General features: G+C 34.4%; 1 protein-coding gene across 14 annotated transcripts in view; it reads left to right on the top strand.

Annotated features, from left to right (window-relative positions):
• Positions 1-18,302, top strand: part of LOC137632992 (protein bric-a-brac 1-like) — a 242,742-nt gene that overhangs the window by 152,840 nt on the left and 71,600 nt on the right. For 6 of the 14 annotated variants that reach the window (XM_068365152.1, XM_068365154.1, XM_068365151.1 and 3 more), the window contains exon 9: positions 7,956-11,817. The exons of 5 other annotated variants lie outside the window; for them this stretch is intronic. In XM_068365152.1, the coding sequence (XP_068221253.1) occupies positions 7,956-8,408 (453 nt within the window). In that variant the 3' untranslated portion in view covers positions 8,409-11,817. Of the gene's footprint in view, positions 1-7,955; positions 11,832-18,302 lie in introns of those variants that run through there. 3 more of the 14 variants (XM_068365155.1, XM_068365148.1, XM_068365160.1) reach the window with 2 other exon arrangements.

Genomic DNA, 18,302 nt, shown 5'->3' with positions numbered 1-18,302 from the left:
AGTTAAATATTTAATGATATTTTGATTATAAAGTAAATTTTTGAATATACTTACCCGGTGAATATAAATTAAATGACCCTCCCTTCCTCCCCAATAGAGACGCAGTGGGACGAGGAGAAAATTGAGTCTTTGTTTACATAAGAGCTGGGTATCTGGTCGACAGATGGCGCTGTTGGGCACACCCGCAACCTGTGTAGCGATCGCTGGCAAGTTTTTCCGTAGATTTTGTCTGTCGAGCAACAGAGTTGCAGCTATATATTCACCGGGTAAGTATATTCAAAAATTTATTTTATAATCAAAATATCATATTATGAAACTGGCAGCCGAAGAGATGGCACGGGCAGCAGGAGTTACTAGTTTTGTAGTACGATGAAAAGCCACACCAATGAGCCTTTTACATCCCCTAGCAACAGCTGTCACAACCATACTAGCAGAAGGAGAAGGCAGGGAGGGGGTCTTTGAGTTGTGGGTCAATGGTGAAAGGGTGGTGTGGTAGGTCTACATGCTGGACACCACGTGGCTTGTAAGGTGTTAACGAAAGTCTTTGTCTCTTGCACGCACTACTCTGTTACTCGGTTTCATTGAACTTATCACTGGCAACATCAGATTCAGAGGGTTTCTCATAATCTTTGTCAGTACAGTATCAGTCATCCAAAATCTTGCTTTCAACATTATCATCTTTATTTCTAATTTGACTCGGCAACAAAGAACATACTTCTGACATACCAGACATTCATAATGCCCTTAATATAAAACTTAGGTTGGAGCCTTTGTAGTTCATTGGGACAGTGAAAAAAAAAAAAAGCACAAAAAACCTGCCTAACCTAAGGTTCCCTACCTAACCTAACCTAGAAGCTATATCCTCACCTACTTAGCCACCTGGGGGTGGGGTCTACGCCCAGTTGCAACAAACCCCCCCCCCCCTTAGACTACCGTAATCTTAGCTTACCCTCTCCTAACAAACAACATTCATCCCTTAGGTTTTATTAACCCTTTTACCCCCAAAGGACGTACTGGTACGTTTCACAAAACTCATCCCTTTACCCCCATGAACGTACTGGTACGTCCTTGCAAAAAACTGCTACTGTATTTACATTTTTTTTATTTTGCATATTTTTGATAACTTTTTGAGAAACTTCAGGCATTTTCCAAAAGAATGAGACCAACATGACTTCTCTATGACAAAAATTAAGGCTGTTAGAGCAATTTAGAAAATATATACTGTATAGCAAAATGTGCTTGAAAAAAAAACCCTGGGGGTTAAGGGTTGGAAAGTTCCAAATAGCCTGGGGGTAAAAGGATTAATTAGCCATATTATTGCACTGAAAAGCAAAATATCAAACCCTGTAATAAACCCCTCTCCCCCCAAAAAAAACCCAGAAAGCACAAAAAGCACTAGTATGCAGTCGATGCAAGCACTGTATGTTTCATACGTTATCACAGTTATGGGGTAAAATTTACACAAGTATATTAGCATTATAACACGGTTTTGGGGAAAATATTACCCACACGAAGTTTGTATCTTATCATGGGGTAAATATTACCCACACAAGTTTGTATCTTATTACTGTTGTGGGGTAAAATTTACCTGAATCACAACATACAAGGCCCCACAATGGTGCGAATGCGGAAACACTACCTTCAAGCATGAGAGTTGACAGCCAAATGAAGCTACAGAAAGACCCACTTGGCTGCCTCCACCCATATGGCTGTGAGCGCATAAAACACATGGGTGTAGGGTATAAATTACCCATAACAGTGTTCGAGGGTCAATGAACGTAATGGCATCAGCGATGATAAACCTTTTCTGGCAATCCATTACATTTATATTAGGTTCTGCATACAGAATCTTTTGAATCATATTCAATACCTGCCGAGAGGAGATGAAATGAAAAATATACAGTAGTAGTATACAGTACTAAACAGTAACAATACTGTACTATCAAAAATTTGTATAAAGTAAAATACTGTAAATGTATGTATGTATGTACAGTAATACCCTGACCAATGTTGTTAATAGGTTTCAAGAGATCCAACTTGAGTTTATTTTTGACATAGTTAAGATTTTTGCTGTATAAACTGACTTATATGTTCCCTATACAGTACATGTATTGTGCACAAAAGTAAGTTACATCCTGCTATCATTTTATGTAAACTACATAAGTTAACAAGCTTCCTTATGAAGTGCAGTATGTTACATTACAGTACTAAAAAGTTATTGTATGGTGTGGATTTACATTTTGTATTTAATATTTAAGGATGACTTTGTTAGACATGTCAGACTGACGAGAAGTGAGGTATTGCTATAAGGAATTTGAGCAAACTGTACAGTGAAGGGTTTCAGTAGCATAGAAAATGGGAAATTTCAACTTTTGTTTCCTCGGGTACTGTACTTTATTTCTGTGTTTGCATATAAATACCATAGTAATTAGAAAATTATTTCCCATTGTGTTATGTACACTGCTGTATTCATTCTTGTTAACAACATTATACAGTACTTGATTTCATTCAAAACCTCTGATGTTCATAATGTTGGATGTTAAAGGCTTTTACTCACTTTTTGATGACCTGGTTGAGAGGCTGAAGGCTGGAGGTAATATTGGGCAACTGAAATTTGACACATTCTGATTTTGTCACCATTTCTTTAGAATGTTCTGGAGCACTGTCTACAATAGGCAACTCCTTTAATGGCAGTCCTTCCTTTTCAAGATATGCTTTCACTTCAGGAGCAAAACTTTTATTAAACCCACTGCTTGAAAACAGCAGTGATTTAGGACTTGGCAATGTGTTATCAGAAAATGGGAAGCGTACTTTTGCTCAAGCCGATCTGGCTCTTTGAGCGATAAACAACTCCTGGCCGTATCATATGGCTTGCCTCATTGCCACAAAGAATCAAGTCAGCTGATTTTATACCTTAAACTCTAGTGCTTTGTTTGTCAATTTCCTTTGTCCTCTTCAGTTGCACAAAAAGTTTGATTATTGAGTCTCTTGTAAGATTCATTCTATCTTGTCTTGAGTATTGTTCTCCTGTGTAGTCTTTAGCTGCTAATTCTCATCTTAATTTGTTGGACAGGAACTAGCAGTTTATTAAATTTCTTATTCCTGATCCAGATATTAATTTCTGGCACAGTCATTCAATTAGTTCATTATGCATGATGAGATTTTCCATGATTCTGACAGTCCTTTACATTCAGATCTTTCCAGACAGTACCATCCTGTTCATAATACCAGGTATGCAATTAACTTTAATAGTCATGCCTTCTCCATCATTAGACTAAATACTACACAGTATTCTAGAAGTTTTATTCCAGCTGTGACTAAGTTGTGGAATGATCTTCTTAATTGGGTAGTTGAATCTATAGAACTTCAAAAGTTCAAACTTGCAGCAAATGTTTATTTTGAACAAGCTGACATGTCTCTTTCTATAGTTTATTATATGAAAGATCTGTTTTAATGTTGTTACTGTTCTTAATTTTTTTATTTTAATTGTTCATTACTTCTCATATAGTTTTATTTCCTTATTTCTTTTCCTTAATTGGCTATTTTTCCTTTTTAGAGCCCTTGGGCTTACAGCCTCTTGCTTTGCTAACTAGGATTGCAGCTTGGCTAGTAATAATAAGTACTAACAAGCACTTTTGGCCAAAAATAGAAGATCCAGTATTAGACCTAGATGTCCAGGAGTGGTGGTGAGGAACTCCTGCTTTCTAAGTAATGCTGTAAGTTCACTGACTCTGCTCCCAAGGCTATCAGAAATATAACCTGGTTTAATTTTTTTTTTAGAGAAAATAGAATGATCTAATTTGGCCAAATATACACACTATCAAGAGACCAGGTCACCTAGTGGGTTAGCAGGAATGGTCATTATAGAGCAAATGATTGAATAATCTTGTCGAACATGGCCCAGTCTAAACCAACTGCAAAAGCCTGCTGGTCAGGTTCTATCGATATAAATTTGTTGAACGAGATATTGATGGCTTAAGCTTCCTATTTTCAGAGGTAGACCTGAAAGAAAGTAAAGAAATCCACGGTTTTCTGGCATGGAGACCTATCCCTAAAGAAAAGCATCCTTGCCTTCCATGCCAAATGGTATTGTCTGGTGGGAGAAGACCTTCTACAGCCCATCAAATATGTCATGTTGCATGCAGAAAATCTCTTCCATATGTACAGCTGAGAAAAATTTTCAAGATGCTTCCACAGGTCCTTTGTGGTGGGCTATCAGGCAAAGTACCTCTTGTTCTGTTATTGGTTTCATGGAAAGAATATTGCTCTACCCCTAATTATGAACTTTTTATTTTTTCTATAGAGAGAGAAAAAGTCTGTTACTGCAGTGAAAGGTTATCAGTCTTAGTCAGATGTTTAAACTGAAAGAAATTAACCTCTCCCCTTTGTGGCAACTTTCAGCCTTGATCAAAAGGTTTGAGTACTCTTGTCTACCTCAGGAAATCAGAACCCCGACTTGGAATATGTTTAAGGTTCCAAGGTCCTTAAAGATGGCATCATTTGAACCACTCGTTAAAAATAGGGACGGAGACCTGATACTAAAAACTGTTGCTCCTCTTCCTAGCATCATCAAAACGGGTGGGTGAGCTTCACAGTCTGTTTTGTCATGTGTTTCACTTCAAAGGGGTGGAGAGACTTGTCATTCTCTTATGTGCCTGAATTCATAGCTAAGACCCAGAATCTATCTATTAGTGACAACCAATTCAACTCCTGTACCATTTCATCATTTAAGGAGGTAACTCATGACTTGCAAATTTGATACTAGGTTACTTTAGAGCAGTAAGTCCTTTTTTAAAAACTGCCTTACCGTACTGGTATATCTAACTTTTATGTCATTACCGTACAAAACAAAAAGAGTAACCAAGAACATATCTCTTTGGTCAAGAGAGACTATTGTGAGAGTTTATAATGTTTGGGAGAAGTCTACTTAGCCGCCTCCCAAAGCATGTAGTATCCATCCGTGGGTGTTGCCGCAACCCTAGCATTCCCCAAGAACCACTCTGTATTGCAAGTACGGTACTTTAAGCAGAAGTCTGGAAAAAGCAACTACCTGTACTGCTCACTGTTTGAAAGATTGCACCCGCAGGTCCCTAGACACATTTTGTCTAGGGCCCGTAGTGATAGCCTAGCACTTAGTGTAGAGATTATGCTACTGCAGAATGGCTAGCTTGTGTTGCACCTTCAGTTAATTCTAATGGTGTCTGGTGCAAAACCATCTGCTCCCCTGACTTCCCCTCCTGCAAAGTATCAAAACTGTTGGACACTAAAGCAGATAAGCCCACTTCTGTCGATCATGTCTTATGAAGTTTAACTTTCATATATAATACATAAAATTGAATGTTTAAAGCAAATTTCATTCTTCGTCAAATAGTAACCATGTCCCTTACCTTTGTTGGAGTATGGCATGACCTATGGGTCAAGCAGAAAAAACTACAAGTTTTGAAAGTAATTTGTATTTTCCTATCTATATAAACCCTAGTCATTTTACATTTACCTGGCTTTACCACCCCTCAGATCACGACCCAAACACTAAAGTGGATGCGTTTATGCTCACAATACCTTCCTCAAGCACTAGTGGGATCATGGTGCAACCATACATTGTTACCATTCCCACAAGAATTTTTCCATATGATTTTAACAAAATGCACCAAAATGACTTGATTTGTAAAGCTTGGAAAAGTATTTGTAGGTTTTATGCCTGTGACATAGGACTTAAACTTTGCTAAGGGGTCATAGGACATTGCTCCTTGACCTCAGATTATTTTTGCTTGTGATGAAAAGATTCATAAAAAATAAAGGCGAGATAACACTTCCCGTGCTGTTGAGAAAGACAGAAACGAGTGCTGTGATACACTGTGTTAACAATTTGAGTCAAATAACCTCTACTGTATTACATTAACTCTCGTTATGAATAGTGAATAACCAAATCAAGACTAAAAACATTTACTTAACTTGAAAGTAGGTAGAGAACCATTCAAATAATAGCACTCTGTAAACGTCATCAGAATCGATAGGGCAGGCCATGGCTGGGTGTAGACAAAGTGTCCATGTATCAATGATCATGGGTTCATGGTAATTGCCTGTCATCATTTGTCAGATGAATTTCCCCTTTGGAGGTTCCGAGTTGGGTTCAGTGGAGCCTCAACTCTTGGGTCTCCCTTATAATAGCGGAGTCTGTGCTTTGCTGTGGATAAGGAAAGATTATTTATAGTATTTTATGTCAAATTTAAATCCTTGTTTTAACCTTTAACAGGAAAGTTCACAGGGACCCTATAGCATCCTAACCGCAATAGTAAAATGATTCTAGCTTAAATTTCATAACTTTCATATGTATTTCAGAGAGAGAGAGACGGAAACTATTGGAAAAGTTTCTAATCACGCAATTGCATATTACAAAAAATTTTGCTCCGAATAAGAAAATATATCCGTTGAATAGTTTGCAAGAATGGTGAGGATATGTTCATTACCCTTGTTACAAGAAACTTTTAGTGAGAATGATTTTATTCAGTAGGACATAAATAAGATTGGAAGTCATTCAGATTTTTAGGAATTTCAACGAAAAGATTCTGCAACTCTCAACCACAATTTATAATAAAAAGTAGCGATGTAAAATAGCAGCACACGAACCAGTGTAAAAATTTTTGAAATAAAGTTATAAAGGTCTATTTTCACCTATATATCCATATATTACCTTGCTGGTTTCCATATCTCATCACCCTCATAAACTAACTGCCTAAGTCATTTTCTTCACTTGTTGGGAAATAAAAAAAAACCTCATTTCCTAATTCTTTATATCATTGTCTTAAGCTTCAATTCACAAATTCCTAACAGAAGAATTTGTGAATTAGAATTTGTTAATTTAAGCTCAATACAATGATATAAAGAATTAGGAAATGAGGTTTTTATTTATTTCCTAACAAGTGGAGAAAATGACTTAGGCAGTTAGTTTATGAGGGTGACGATATAGTATTACCATGAACTTTAGATTCTTAGATATACTGTACAGTACTGTATGCAGTACTTTTGTGCATCAGCTTACATAAGCATACATATTATGTTCATCTTATATTGAAATGGCAAACTATTGGTAATTTTGTCTTATTACTGTATCATAACAAGATTATAATAGATTTATTTCAATGAGTCTCGCCAGCGAGTCATACGGCTGTCCTTGTATCACAAGTTATCAGCATATTGTCTTTGTGACTTGCAGATAACTGTTAAAATAATGAAATTTATTAGTTATATCTTCTTAGGATTTGGGAGATTTTAGTATCTTATCATTTATTGAGTGCTATTCATTGTATTTTTTTCTATTTTGAGTACAAATTTTAAGTTTTTGTTTATCCTTTAGTTTTCTTGATTGTCTGCATGTTTTTATATCGGACAGCATTTTAGTTGTATATTTTCATATGTAGTGTACTGGATTGAATTACAGTATCAATGTAGCACCATATAAGATAAAAATAAAATGTTATGTAGACACAGTTAACAATGGGGGTTAATTACTTTTTATATTCTTGCCTGCCTTTTCAAATATCACTACATCAAAAGTCATTGTACCCAGAGGTAAAACATTTTTTTTTTTTTTTTATCAGAGATAACTCTACAGCGAACTTCTTTTGCAAAATCCAGATATAAATATGAACACAAACATCTAGGAACACTAGGGAAGATCTTAATAAAATTAACAGGAATTTGTTTACTGTAATTCGGGCTCATCATTAAAAAAAGAATTTAGTTCACTTTATCTAGATATTGTATGCTTAATCTTGAGTCGGCACAATTTTCAGTAAGGGAGAGAGATCCCTGTAGAGTAATCATTCCCATATTTGTCACAGCCCTGAAAACCAGATGGTTTATAGAAAAGAAGCTACTTTTAAGTCTTAGCATTGTAAAGTAAACTGTGGGGGTAAAGATTGAGAAGTTGCTGAAGATGGCCTCCGTTCTTGCAGGGAGTAGCAGCGTTGCGCAGACTAGGCCGGCCCCACCTGTGCCCCTTCTGCAACAAAGTCTTCCCCTTCAAGTCCATCCTTCGCAACCACATGAGAATACACACGGGGGAAAAGCCCTATGCTTGTAGAGTATGCGGACGCACATTCAATCACTGCAGCAACTATTACAAACACGAGAGAGTTTGCGCTTTGAAGCTTTCAGAAAATGCTGATCAAAATTCTGGAGGGACATCAGCTTTAACTGGTGTTTTACATGGCAGTGAGGAAGACTTGCAGGCAGAGGGTTTTCTAAGGGGAAGTGGTCTTCCAAACCAGTCTAACTCCCTTATTGCTAAATCTTGGCATCAGTCTACTAACTTTCAATTTCAATCAGTACCTCAGAATCAGTTAGAATCACAGTTGCATGATCAACAGTCTTTAAATTTAATGGGTGCGTCCCCCCCAGGCTCTTAGTCCTGTCATTGACGGGTGCCATCAAACAGCAGTTGTCTCGGTTTACAATAACTTGGGATTTATGTAGCTCCTCTAGCTAAATGACCTTACATTACCAATTACCTTTTTTCATATTTCCCTGTCACAATTGATCTTGGGTTAGATATAGTTTTGATTTCTCTTGGGACATGGAGGAGAGAAAGGTTCAACAAAAGGCTTCCTCAATCTCAATATTTGAATAATTGGCTTGGCCCTGCTCCTTATTCTGGGTGTAATTTTGACGTATTGTTAACCTTAATGGTGTTAGGGATGTTTCATATATTTGGGTATAAGCTTGTTTGTAACCAAAGAAAGAATGGTTCATCCGTCCATTAGGTGTAGCTGCTTCTTTTTAGGTAAGGGAGTCTACCCAAGTTAATGGTAAAATTCTTTTTGTTTCTATTAAAAGATAGGTGAACTATACATAGATGTTTTTTGCATGCAGGACATTAAGTTTCCTTAGTGTTTTCCAGAGAGAAAACTGAACAATTGCAATAACACACAAAATACATTGAAGCCATAGGTTTCCAATAAACAGGATAAAAATTCATACGACTAAGCCTTGATTTTTTCTTTTTATTTATGTAAATTTATTTAGATTTGAAACAAATACGAAAATATCAGTGTTTATAATGTCTATTAACCAGATACCTCCATAAAAAGTTCTCTAATAAAAAAAAGAAAACCAAGTAGCTCTTGAAAACGCCTCTGCAAATCATTGTGAAATGAACTTGTGACTGACTAAATTACAGACAGTGCCAAAGATAAGCTTTCAAGGAGTGGCTGTAATACCCAACAATGAACGTCAACTTATGATTAAAAACACCACTCTAAAAGCAACACTAGATAAGTTTCAAACATAAAATTTCTTTATACAAAGTCTTCTAAAGTTACATTCTGGGCTAAAAGAGTTGAAATCTTGTGCACCCAAACCTGTTGCGTGTAAAGTGAATGCAGATACGATACTGTTGATATAGTGACTATTCAACACAATGGAATCACAAATAAACAAATGACAGTATCTGAAGTACTTGACACCATTTAATGTAGTGTGCCCAGTAGGCCATAACTAACTGGAGAGAACAAAAGTTAAATTAAAGTAACATCAAAATATCAAACTAAACTGTCATGCAAATGGTGTTTCATCACTAAAACCAGAAAAATAAAAAAACCAATAAGGTAAGCTTATTATCGAGACCAAAAATGTGTCAAATATTCAATCAACTGATTAGAGATGTGACTTCACCATCTCCAGCTATAGAAACAATATATACAAAGGATAAGAGCTAATTAACACATTAATACCATTGTACATATTTTAAGTCTTATTTTGCTACTCCGTTCGATAAAGGACGTATTTTACGTCCAGTAATTACACCTCTTCTCTTTTCATTGTGTAAATGGAAAAGATATTTATTCAGCTATAGGGTAATACATGTTGTACAGTAAAGCCATATCATGTACTGTATAGGTTTTGTTTCAAGACAAGAGTGGATGTCATTATTTGGTAAGGAGTTGGTGCTCAAAGGGTTGAAAAACTCGAAATGACAAATATCGGTCATCTGAACCGTTATAGATATCAACATTTTTGTTGATTTATACCAGATGGTAAACCAGAATCAATCTACTGTATAGTAAATGAATAGTAGCAAACTTAACCAGGGAAAAAATATGAGAGAATCATCAAAGAAGAAATTTATGTACATATGCATTAGATTTTTGGAAAATATTTAAGTAAACTTTTGATAAGAAATTATTGAAAAAGATATAAGATTATAGCAAACTGTAAAATAAAACTTTGACATATGAAACATGACCCCTTATAAATTCCCTTTCAACAACTATTTATTTGATTCAAGATATGAAAACAACAACAACCAGTTAGTGTTTTTGGACTTAAAAAAAAGTCCAGTTCCTGTAGTAGGCAATGATATAAAAACCCATAGTTTATACTCTGTAAAATGCTACATAGGAAAATAACTATAAAATATTACCAGATCAGTAGCACTTTTGAAGTTTGGTAGTTTAGTTCAGGAAAGCAGTACGTAATAATTTTGTAGTATAGTACAGTTATACCCCTCTTACAACAGTATTGACTTTACATCATTTATTCTTAAGTATTAATGTACTGTATATACAAAAATAAGTAACACTTTACTCTGTTTCATCTGACCTTATGTTGGTTTTCATGTAAATGATTGTATCACTTTACAGAACTGTACAGTACATTGCATGGAAGTTATTAATGTACAGTAGGTACCTGGTTTTATAAAATAACATTATGTAATTTTTCATGTTCATTATATTTATTAGAGAACATGCAAATTAATTATAGGGCAGAAATCTGACATACTTGAGGTGGGTAAGTGTACTGTACTAAGTCGATCTATATATCCATTCAAATAAAAGTTGTGGATTATGTCATTTGCAAACATGACTGTATTCAGTATTCAACAGCTGTTATTAACAAGGGGTGGGGGTTACCATGAATAATGCATGTCATACCTTGTGTATTAACAAGGAGTCATGAATAACTACATACATTTGCACAGTTAGTCCTTGTTTATAGCATGTTACTGTTCAAAATAACTTCTATCCTTGATACATTGTCAAATTCACATACATAAAACTGGCCACTGCCTTGTCCACCTTCTAATAGGGTTTTCTACTTTGTATTATCAAAGTGATGGCCCAACTGCTTTCCTCTGTTGACCATACTTTTGAAAGCAAAAGCACCAGAAGCAAGTTCTAAGGCAAATGTGGTACCAGTTTTATGTAATCATTTGTGGTGTAGTCAAATGTTTATTTTTCTTGTGAAAGCTTGAGAGCCAAACTAATAAAAAATAAGTACATAATTTGTGAAGTACAAATATCACCCATCAGCAAATACAATGTTTTGGAAACAAATCTGTAAAAGAATCTTGTTAAAGATTTAATTGTCATAACTAATTCAGTATTCAAATGATTATGCTGTATTAATACTGTATTTACATTTTAGTCTTAGAACCACATTATTATAGACAAATCTTTAGATGACTAAGATTTTTAACTGTCTGGTACCTCTTCAGAATCAAAAAGCCTGTGTGGTTATCCTACACTGAAACCTTGATAATGTTAATGTATGAACATGGCAGAACTTTAGCAATTGATTTTTTAAGGTACTGTACTTTAATTTCTATGAACATCCCTTGGTGTTCATAATGCTTCTCTCTTGGAGCTTATATCCACATACAGTATACCCAAAGCTAAAAAAAAATAAGCTTAGGTCTTTATTACAATATTAAGACACTGTCTCTGAATGGCAATAATTCTACTTGGTTATGCCATAGATGCTTTTTCTTTGCCTTTTCGACTTGTGCTTGATAAGTTGATAAATATTTTACCTTTAGATGATTATTATTATTATTATTATTACGACTTGCTAAGGTATGACCCTAGTTGGAAAAGCAGAATGCTATAACTCCAGGGCTCCCAATAGGGAAAATAGCCCAGTGAGGAAAGAAAACAAGGAAAATTAAATAATTTTAAGAACAGTGACAACAATAAAATAAATATTTCCTATATAATGTTTAAAATTTTTTAACAAAATAAGAGGAAGAGAAATTAGATAGAATAGCGTGCCCGAGTGAACCCTCAAGCAAGAGAACTCTAACCCAAGACAGTGGAAGACCATGGTACAGAGGCTATAGCACTACCCAAGACGAGAACAATCGTTTGATTTTGGAGTGTCCTTCTCTTTGAAGAGCTGCTGCCTATAGCTAAAGAGTCTCTTCTACCCTTACCAAGGGGAAAGTAGCCACTGAAAAGTTATAGTGCAGTAGTTAACCCCTTGGGTGAAGAAGAATAGTTTGGTAATCTCAGTGTTGTCAGGTGTATGAGAACAGAGAAGAATCTGTAAAGAAAATGCCAGACTATTCAGTGTATGTGTAGACAAAGGGAAAGTAAACATAGAGAAGGATCTAATTTAGTACTGTCTGGCTAGTCAAAGGACCTCATTGCTATCTAGCGGTGGTATCTCAACCGATGGCTGGTGCCCTGGCCAACCTACTACCTACCTTTTTATTATTTTAAAAGCGTTATTTTGGTTTTATTATTATTACTAGCTAAGCCGCAACTCTAGTTAGAAAAGCAAGATGTTACAAGCCCAAGGGCTCCAACAAAAAATAGGCCAATGAGGAAGAGAAATGAAGGAAATAAATGATATGAGAAATAATTAACAATTAAAATATTTGAAAAAGACAGTAACAACAATAAAACATTTCATATATAAACTATAAAAAGACATATGAAGTTCTACCAATTCAAATACCCGATTAGGAAGATCATTCCACAACTGGAATAAAACTTCTAGAATACAGTGGACAGTAGTATTGAGTCTCACAATGGAGAAGGCCTTACTATTAGAATTAACTGCATGCCTAGTATTATAAACTGGATGGAACTGTCCAGGAAGATCTGAATGTAAAGGATAATAAGAATTATGAAAAAATTTATGCAACATGCATAAGAAATGTCTTCTCCTGGATTTATATTACAATGTATTATGAAAGGTGAAAGTTTTAACCAATAGAAGAATCTTAACTGGAAAATCCTTCCAAAGGTTCAAAACTAGAAACTTTCATGCAATGCAATACCACATATAAAGTTTTAAATTATCTCCCTGACTGCTGGTGGTTTTTCAATATTAAAAGACCTGAATACTACATCAATAATACTGTGCTGTACCCGAAATGGATAAATCCAATCCTAGATGTTTGAATATAGCATTCAACGTGGATCTATAACCCCAAATGGTTGAAAAGGGTACGTACCACATTGCCAGAGGTTGACCCCGTAGAAAACGGGAAGAGGGGGGTAAACTATACAAAAAGCTGGTCGGTTAGGTAGAGTTAACCAGTAACTCCTAAGAAGGTAGTTCTAGGTAAGTATGTTAGGAAAAATACAAATTACTTAAAAATTTGTGATTTTTCATTCCTTATAAAGAGAAAAGCAAATATTGGAGAATATCCAAACTAGTCAAGTTGCTGACACATTCCTTGACTAGATGTATTATTACAGTATATGAAAGATTTCGAGTTCTGAACCTTTGGAAGGTCTTTCAGTTAAGAATCTCCTGGGGAAAACTTAGTTTTAGTACAATGTGTAAACTCCATTTGATTGAGTGTATGATAAAAGCTTCCTATTCTAAGTTTCTTAGTTTAGATGAGTTTTGTTGTTGATTTAGGTTCAAAAGTTGTGAAAGAATTAAACTTTTATAGTGTTTTTTGGTGGTATGAGAGTGAAGTAGCTTGGTGGCCAAAGCAACAGAAACCATAGATGCCTGTGTAATGTTAGATATTTGAAGATCAATTTTAAGGTCCTAAAATCTGGGGTCGACCATTACTAGGAGTATAATTTTGGAAAAGTGACAGATTTTGGGACAGCTAAGCCTAGTCTTTGGATTTTTAGATGAAGTCAACAATGTAACATTTCTTTCCACAAACTCTTTTTATCCTGTAAAATGAAGACAATAAATGTAAATATTTTACTTATCTAAGATTCTACTATTATTGTTCGGTTTTTATATTGGAAATGTGCAAACTCTTTGGACTAGGATAGACATACCGTAGGCTTTGCATTTCTCGATAATGAAAGTCAACAAATTCGACGGACTATTATTGTCTTTTTTGTTGAATAAAGACAATAAAATACCTAGTTGTTGTTTTACTTCTTTGAGAATCTCTATTATTGTATCTAGATTATTATAAGGATAGCATGCATTTCCAGGATACAAACAAAGGTTAGCTGCCAAGTTGCCATTTGTATTTCATCAGCTGATTTCTTTTCCCTTGTGATTCACAAAGAATAGCATTTTTTTCCCTTGTGATTCACAAAGAATTTTTTTTTTTTTTTTTTTTTTTTTTTTAAGAAAGGATTTGGTAAATTAGAATAACTTGAATGCAATGATGAAACAAAACACCAGTAAATTAGATAAACAAAATTTCTGAAATACAAAAAAAGAAAAGAAAATTACGAAAAAATTACAGTATTGAAATTCTTCAAATCTGCTACTGGATTCAGAGTTAGCAAATAAATATCTTCTTGAACTATTCATCTGTTATGAGGTCACCATACATTTCATTGTCCAAAGGAAAATGCAACCATTTTGTGTTACCATGTTTAACAGTACAGTAACAAGAGTAATGAGAAACTCATCATCTTCATTCCTGTTTTCCTAAGGCTAAGCATCGAGCTATTTGGTCCTATGAAATTGAAACTCCTGATGGTCCTTGATGCTTATAGAGTTGTATATCCTAATGGTATTTTTCCTTTGTTTTTTATGAAGACCACTGATTTCTTAGCCTCTAAGTAAGTCTGTTATTTTCTGCAAGTTAGTTAGCAAGTAACACTTTTATCACTTATGGGAGAATTATCTATGTCACTCCATTACCTTAGGTAAATGTGTTTGTGGTAGTTCCAATCCTCCTGGTTAATGCCCAATTTCCATATCTCCCATATCTATGAATTGTTTAATGTCTCGACAAAACATCTAAATAGGTATGGTAATGGCAATAATCTGTTCCATAGTTTGCAATTTGATTTCATAAAGGTCTTGGGGCATGTGATGCCCTCACTATCTCCGATGCTGTACAGAAATTTCTTACTGTGGTCTGGAAGTTCATATGATTGACCTTGATTTTAGTGCTGCCTTTGACAGTGTTAATCATGAGAGGCCCTTGTTTTCAAACTCGAAGAATTGGGAGTAGGTGGGTTTTTTCATTGCATAATTATTGAATTTTTTGAGTAGTAGATTGCAATAAGTTGTTGATGGGGGCAAAGTAAGTACAGGAATGCGATACCTGGTTTTCTTAGGGTAGTGTTTTTGGCCCATTACTTTCATACTATATACAAGAGATTTGGTTTGGTCTAGAAAACAAGCTCGTTGCATATGCAGATGATGCTACTCTGTATCAATACCATCTCCTGATGTAAGATCAGGTGTTGCAGAATCCCTTGATAGAGATCTAGCTGAAATTAGTGTAGGGTGCAAATTATGTGGCGTGAAGTTGAACTCTAGCAAAACTCAAAAGTATAATAATTAACCGTGATATTTGTCTTGGATACAAGATTAAAATAGATGACACTACTAGTGCTATTTACATAATAGAACTGTCAAACATTTGGTATAGTATGGTATTTGGGCACCTTGGCTATCAATAGTGTCCCTTCTCTCCCAATTGTTTGTTTTGAATCAACAAATGTATGCCTATCTTGTTTTATGCCCCTTTTGATTTTTAAATATCTTTTTGTAAAAAGATTATTTTATATATATTGGTATGGGTAGTATCAATTCATTTCTATTATCCTCTAGTTCAGAAATTAATCTTTGGATGAGGGAAGTGTTTAAAAATTAAAAGGGGGTTAATATCTAGATAGGCATAGATTTGTTGATATACAACAGACAGTAGAATGAGGGAAGGGACACTATTGGTAGCCAGGATTTTTTTATAAGTACAATACTATACCACAACTTGTATGACAGTTCTATGATGTAAATAGTACTATTATGTAATCTGATTGAATCTTGTATCCAAGACAAATGTCACTTGAACCAGTACAGTATTTTTCATAAAACTAGCATGCTAGTGCTGTTCAACATACTTCTTTGCTCCTATATATATATACAGTAAACCTAGTTCGTGCTTAGATACAAGTGTTTTGATCCATCTTATGTCTCGATCCCTTAAGACCTAAGAAAAAGGAAAAAATACATCTGAAGTTTGTTTAGATTAGTGTACCCTGTATTGGTATACCGTACCATATTGTTCATTTTCTTTTCTTGTTAAAGAGAAATTTAGCACTTGAATATTTAATATAAATACAGTTCACAAGGTTGGGTCCCCTTCAATTTTTGCTATTTTTTTCCTGAAAATTTTCATTATCATAGTTTTATCTATCATATTTCACAATCCCCATCATCTCGCACAGTATAATTTCCTGGTCTTTTGGTGTGACAGTTGGCATTAATGGCCTTCCCGATCGTAGAGCCAGCTCAGGTGCTTTTGTTTTGACTCCTTAATATCATACATATCTATGTAATACCTTTCAAGTGACAATCGATAATAAACATATTTTAGTAGATTGTCCTATTTTTAATCTTCAGAGGAGGACACATTCACTTGAGGACAAACCTTAATTTATTTCTTTAATCTTTTAATCCCTTCTTATTTCACATTTAGATGTTATTGTACAAAAGTGGTGGTGTGACTGGTTTTGTAGATTCAAATGATACCAAATGACGTGAAAGTAAGGACAATTTTGATTATTTTTTTATTATATAGCGCTGAATGGCCTTTGAGGCCCCAGTGTTTGGCTTAATGCCTAGATTTTATAATTCTATCCTATTCTTAATGTCATACATCCATCCCCAAACCTTTAGATTAAATGAGAGATTAGATTTTAAACCATTTTTTATATAAGAAAAAAAGTTTTCAAAATGCCAACCACTTGTTTTTAAAATGATGCAAGTTTAAGATTGTTGAAAATGGTTTCAGTTTGTCATTATGAGTGGGAAATGATATAGGATATTAGATGACATTGATCCAAATAGTTTGATGGCCTTCAAATTAAGACACTGCAAGCACACCTCTTCACCTGGAGGTGAATGTCTGCTTTCAGAGTTTCTATTCTTGGCACCCAGCATTTCGGTTAATTTGGAGAAGAATTTTCTTAAATATACAAGTAAATCGTAAATCATAGATGACGTACAATAAATTGTATTGATTTAAAGTTTGCAGTTAATTTTTATATACAGTAGTATGTACAGTAATTATTTAGTCCAGAACATTATTTTTACATCCAAAAGTTCATTTAGAATTTATTTACAGATACTGTTTACACTGTAAACTTATTTTTTAATCTTCTTTTATCATAATTTATTTTTCATCCTAAATTTCATACGTTGCCACATTGAATAATCATTCCAATGCATAGAATCATTTAGCAAATCCAGTTAAAGTACTGTACAAGATGTGTGGTCTATATTTTTGTTTAATTATAAAAAAATTGTACCATCTTCATTTTTGCATATTGATAGAAAGGGATTTTTTTTATCATATAGAGAGCCATCTTTGTTTCCTTTTATAGTTCTCATAGAAGAATGATATTGATTTTAGGCTTTAATGTGTTTAACCAAGAATTTATTGTAATTTTGTTGTCTCAAGCAAACCTTTTTCAACTCTGGTTACATGAATTGTTTCCATGTTTACAGACACATATTTGATCTATAGAATATAGGTGACTTCTACAAACATTTCAGAGTACTGTACAGTATTCAAATTTAGATTTTATCACCTTAAAGGTAAGGCTTTTTATGCATATGATAGTTGGATTATAGTTGATGTACCGATAAAGTCTGCTAATTTCTTTGTCTCATTTGGTTAGAATGAAATAAAATTTCAGTACTTCTATAATTTTGTTTATTGATGATTTTGGTTCAAAATCAATAATAATTTTGGAAATGTTATGTATTGGTATGTGTTTTATTTTGCTGGGATAAACACCACGAAGGTAAGGATGTAGCCAGATGTGTGAAGCCGACATGTCTTGATAGCCGCATTACCCACTTGAGGAACAGCACTTAATGCTCTCACACTTTTCATTGAGTTTCACTTCAAACCACTAAGGGTGTATTGATAGATAAAAAAAGATTGTGCAGATCTATATGACTAATTTCAGCCTTTAGAATTGTCCGTTATTTCTATGTCATTATTAGCTTTTTTGTATTAGGCTATCCCTTTGGTAAGTTTGTTTATTTATCTACATAATCAGTCTTAACCCCATGTTTAAATTAATGTAGTACACTAGTATCTCAAAGTAAGGTATAAGATTGTGCTT

The sequence above is a fragment of the Palaemon carinicauda genome, chromosome 42 (assembly GCF_036898095.1).
Source record: "Palaemon carinicauda isolate YSFRI2023 chromosome 42, ASM3689809v2, whole genome shotgun sequence".
NCBI lineage: Eukaryota > Metazoa > Arthropoda > Malacostraca > Decapoda > Palaemonidae > Palaemon > Palaemon carinicauda.
This window is presented reverse-complemented; position numbering and strand designations above follow the sequence as displayed.